The 4,310-nt window shown below is 50.0% G+C and overlaps 1 protein-coding gene across 1 annotated transcript; it reads right to left on the bottom strand.

Moving 5' to 3' along the window:
- Positions 1 to 610: 610 nt before the first annotated feature.
- VHL (von Hippel-Lindau tumor suppressor) lies at positions 611 to 3,929 on the bottom strand. Its single transcript, XM_059823246.1, has 3 exons — positions 3,734 to 3,929; positions 3,190 to 3,300; positions 611 to 2,778 (listed from the first exon to the last, which is right to left on the bottom strand). The coding sequence occupies exons 1-3, from the start codon at positions 3,927 to 3,929 to the stop codon at positions 2,594 to 2,596; spliced, it is 492 nt and encodes a 163-aa protein (XP_059679229.1). The 3' UTR covers positions 611 to 2,593.
- Positions 3,930 to 4,310: the final 381 nt, after the last annotated feature.

The raw sequence follows: 4,310 nt of genomic DNA, 5'->3' as shown, positions 1-4,310 counted from the left end.
ACCGTGTTATGTATGTGACTGCAGATTACAGCACTTAAGTGAAGAATCGTCTCTACCCTGACAATTGTTTCTGCATTTTTATGCAATTTAAATTGAACAGTCATTGAGCGACAACCCAACAGTCCCTGCTTTGGGTGTACCCTCATCAGTCAGGCTGTCCATGGACTGACGGATCTTTGGTTCACTTTGGTTCACCCTCAAGTCAATCTTCAAAAGATGCGGACAGAAGATGTCCCTTAGAAAATGGGCTGAACCACAGCAAATGAACACAAAGCATCCACAACTAATTGTTGCCTATCAGGAGCTGCTCTTTAGCTAAGGACTTAAGTTGCCTTGGAATTCAGTAGATGTAACTAAATGTTAAGCAAAGACAAGATACTTCTATGAGCGATGAGATCATGAGGTAGTTTTCATGTTTGTTTTTGGTAAGTCACGGTTATATAAGTATGCTTTTCTGTCTGCTAACATTCAGGAATCCGAGGAATCTGTTCCATTAGCAGTGATGAACACGGTACTAGAAAAGTAGCAGCGACGGGCTGGAAGAAGTCACAGACTAATGCAATAAATTAGAATTATTCTAATAAGCAACACAAGAGATCACAGACTCCACATAAGTCAGAAATATACAGAACATTTGTGATATGTACAGATCTGTTACACCTAAGACTTACTACCTACAACATTAAAAGAAAAACTACGGGGTCAAGCAGGCCAATTTTGTGCAACGGGCTGGCAGTACTGCCATGTTAAGCATAACGCACAGCATCGCAAGGACATCAGAAGAGAAGCTCCTCTCGGGTATTTGTAGGACCCAGCCGCAGGAGCACAGTGTGACACCCTCTAACCTAAGGGCTCCCTAGGAGCTGAGCGACTTACCGATGTTTGCTCCTGAGGCCTGCACAGGCTCACTTTTCTCTGAAAGAGATCTGCAAAAGGTGGTAAAAGTAGAAATTGTAATGTAGCTATGTTCACCCACAGACACTGCCTAAAGTTGTGGTAACAGTTTGGTGTCAGCCACAACGCAGTCCTGCAGCAATGGAGCTGGAACAGTTTGTATGCTCAATCAAAAAGTATCTGTTCCTGATCAACTGCAATGATTTTCAGGCGTATTGCAGGAATAGATGTATATAGTCACAAGCACTGTGAAGTTATTTGACAGAATTAGAGTAAAAAAGTTAGCATGGATTTACACTTTTATGACAAAGATCAATTCATACACTTCAAACATGTAAGAAAAACAAGTTTACAAAAAGGGGAGACATTTCATACTTACAGAATACGTTGATATTCTCAGACAGTTTCACAGCTGTGTTTCTTAGAATGTATAACTGGAAAGAAATGTATGCCACAGAAATAACCTGCTATAATCTCCCATCAACCTGCTTCTAACATTGAACAGCACATTTATTACTTGGTGGACAATGCATGCATCTGCTAAAAGCAATGCTGCTTTGAATTACGAGTGTATGTTCACACAATTGAGGTTCTAATTGAGCATTCTAATTGAGGTACGGGGGAACGGAATGTAGATAAATTTTTTCTGCTTATCTAGACTGCAATAAAGCATGGATCTGTTTGTGAGCTGGACCGCACAACAGGTCCATGGGAGCTGATACAGCCTGCTGTCCCTTCCTTTGGCAACACTAGCAAGGCAAGTGGTCCATACTCCCCGAAAAGGTCTGCCCCTACAACCTGAACTACTGCATTGCGATGGGAAAAGGTAGAACTTGGAGCATCTACCTTCTGCGAACACTACCTGACATGCCTGTACAGGAGGCTGGGGAAGCAGGTGGGGAGATGAAAGGTGTCCCAAAACTGGGATCCAGTCTACACAGCTGAATAGGTTGGATCACCTTGAGATCAACTAGGCAAGAAACCAATCATAAAGGACAAATAAGGCATTCAAGGTATGATCTGTGTACAAATGCGTCAGCCTCAGAGTGGATATGACACGGGCTTATAAATGCAAAGGTAAGAGGCAGAAAAAAATGAAAACATTTACACGTCATCTTTACACTGACATAATGTTTCAGGTCAGGTCCTCAGAAGGTGGTGGTGGAAACCCTCACATACACAAACACCCCCCACGCTTTGTGATTCACGGTCAAACCTAGGCTACATGTGAGAGTGAAATTCCATTGAAAACAAATTATTCAAGCAAAACTGGTGTTGGTCTGCCACTTACAATCATTAGAGTTTGGTTTAAGTTAATCTTAGGTGTAATTTACATTCTAATACAAAGAAAGTTGATCTGTAGGCATATTCTCCAAATGGATGACCTGATCTATGTCCCTATGCGTTCTTCTGAGATAGTCCAAATAAAACTCTGAGCTTCATCCACGCAAGGCCTCCAGAGTCATCGGTTTGCAGTACGCGTAATGAGGAATGGAATCGAACCACCAGGAACCTGGCGTGCTTCTATGTGCTGTTTAGTCTTTCGGATCTGACTTAACATCACAGCAAGTTTTCTCAACTTAACTGAGTTTATGTTTCAGAACTTAAAATACAGACATTAGTTCTTGGCATGTTTCGCAGTGACTATCCCTCTTAAACTCTGCGATTTGGTATTTAGAGTCTGGAGTGAGTAATCATGTTATTCCAGAATTCCGTTCCTCAACGTTTCACTTCTCTCCAGAGAAAGCCGCTGAAGATCCTTCCTAATATCAGGATGATCTTCCAGCTCTTCATATAATGATCGAACAATGTCCAGCTTCCTGTAGTCCATTGGTTTGACCAGACTGCGAACAACCTGGAGACATCTCTCTTTCAGGGTGAACACTGAGGTTAAAAACAAACACACACACGACCTCGTCACAAGGTTTCTCATTAGCTGCTGCCTCCAGCACAGACAGTACTTCTCCAAGCGTGTGAATACCGAACATCACACGCAGCAGCGTTACTCACAACACGCTACACTCACTAGAAAGAAAGTGACTTGTTCCCTGTTGTAGGGCGCCCTACAAAACACATCAGAGACATCTTTAAAATGAGAGGTCTCTCAAGAGCTCTAATCAATACAGTGCAACGACACAGCTCTATCTAGAAACTCTGATGATGTTTTCCTATTTTTGCGGCAGATTTTATTATTCAAATACTTGATTTCTCACTAGATCCTTACATTGCAGTCCAAAGAGACCAAGCACAACATTCAGCAGTTTCCACGGCATACGCAGCCCTGTTCTGTTTTACCTGGCAGCGTGATGTCTGCTTTGTTCACGTTGGGAGCCGCTATGAACAGCTCCTGCTGGTTGACCAGGAGGCCGTCGTTTGTCCCCGCGTCCCGGAACAGCCAGAGGTGACCTGGGAGAGAACAAGGTGGCACCGCAGCAGTTATCGCGCTTTTTAACGAGCAGTTTTGAGGGGCAGCCATAAGGAAGAGTGCCGTTCTCCAGCTGCGCTCCCCGTTTAGAGGCCGCCGCCCTGCTCGCCTGCGCGACGGGGGGATGTCACCGAGGAGCGGGACGGAGAGGAAAGCGTGCGCCCGGCCTCCGGACCCCATACGCCCGGTCACGGAAAGCAGGCTTCTGCTTGCCGGCCAGCGCCTCGCAGCTGGCGGGGGCCGCCGTGCCCCGACCCCGAAGGGCAGCGCTTCATCCCCGCGCCCGCGGGAGGCCCGGGGGAGGCCGGCCGCCGCCAGCTCACCTGACCGGCGCCCGCAAGCAGCTGCGGCCCCGCCAGAAGGAAGACCGCAGCTCCCGCCCCCGGCGCCCCGGCCCGACTCGGCCGCACCCACCCCGGTAGCTGTGCATGATCCGCCCGGTGCGCGGCTGCAGGATCGGGTAGTAGCGCGGCCTGCCCTCGAAGTCCACCCAGATCGGGAGGACTGAGCGGGGGCTGCGGTTGTTGAAGACGACCTCGGAGAGCTCGCGCGTGTTGACGGAGCGCAGGCGCGGCCCGCTGCCCTCCGGCCCCGGCCCCGGCGGCGGCATCCCCGCACCCGCTCCCCGCCGCGGCGGGCGAGCGACGCGCATGCGCGAGGGGGCGGTACCGCCCCCTCGCGCATGCGCGTCGCTCGCCCGCCGCGGCGGGGAGCGGGCGGGGCCTCGCCTTTGCCGCGGCGGCTGACGGGAGCGCGGCCCGGCGGCAGCTCGGTCACACCGGGCCTTGACCCGCACGGGGGGGCTGCTGGTCATCGGGCGGGAGACCGCGCTGCGAATTACCGGCGTCTGAACACCCGCTCGCCCGAGGCTGGCGGGAGGGCGCGGAAGAGCGCGGCTGCTGCTCCAGGCCGACGGCGCAGCAGCGATGGGAAAAATCAGCCTTCTCTGCATTTCGTCTGGAAAATGAATCCCTAGGCTGCACCAGCAGGA

This window comes from Gavia stellata, chromosome 12 (genome assembly GCF_030936135.1).
Source record: "Gavia stellata isolate bGavSte3 chromosome 12, bGavSte3.hap2, whole genome shotgun sequence".
Classification (NCBI taxonomy): domain Eukaryota; kingdom Metazoa; phylum Chordata; class Aves; order Gaviiformes; family Gaviidae; genus Gavia; species Gavia stellata.
Note: the sequence above shows the minus strand (reverse complement) of the source record. Positions and strands in the feature narration are given on the sequence as shown.

Excerpts from the sequence above, each read along its gene's own strand:
- VHL (XM_059823246.1), bottom strand. The coding sequence starts at position 3,929 with ATGCCGCCGCCGGGGCCGGGGCCGGAGGGCAGCGGGCCGCGCCTGCGC. Across the intron at positions 3,301-3,733 it reads GATCATGCACAGCTACCGGG|GTCACCTCTGGCTGTTCCGG; the intron begins GTGGGTGCGGCC and ends GTTCTCTCCCAG. Across the intron at positions 2,779-3,189 it reads AGCAGACATCACGCTGCCAG|TGTTCACCCTGAAAGAGAGA; the intron begins GTAAAACAGAAC and ends TTTTAACCTCAG.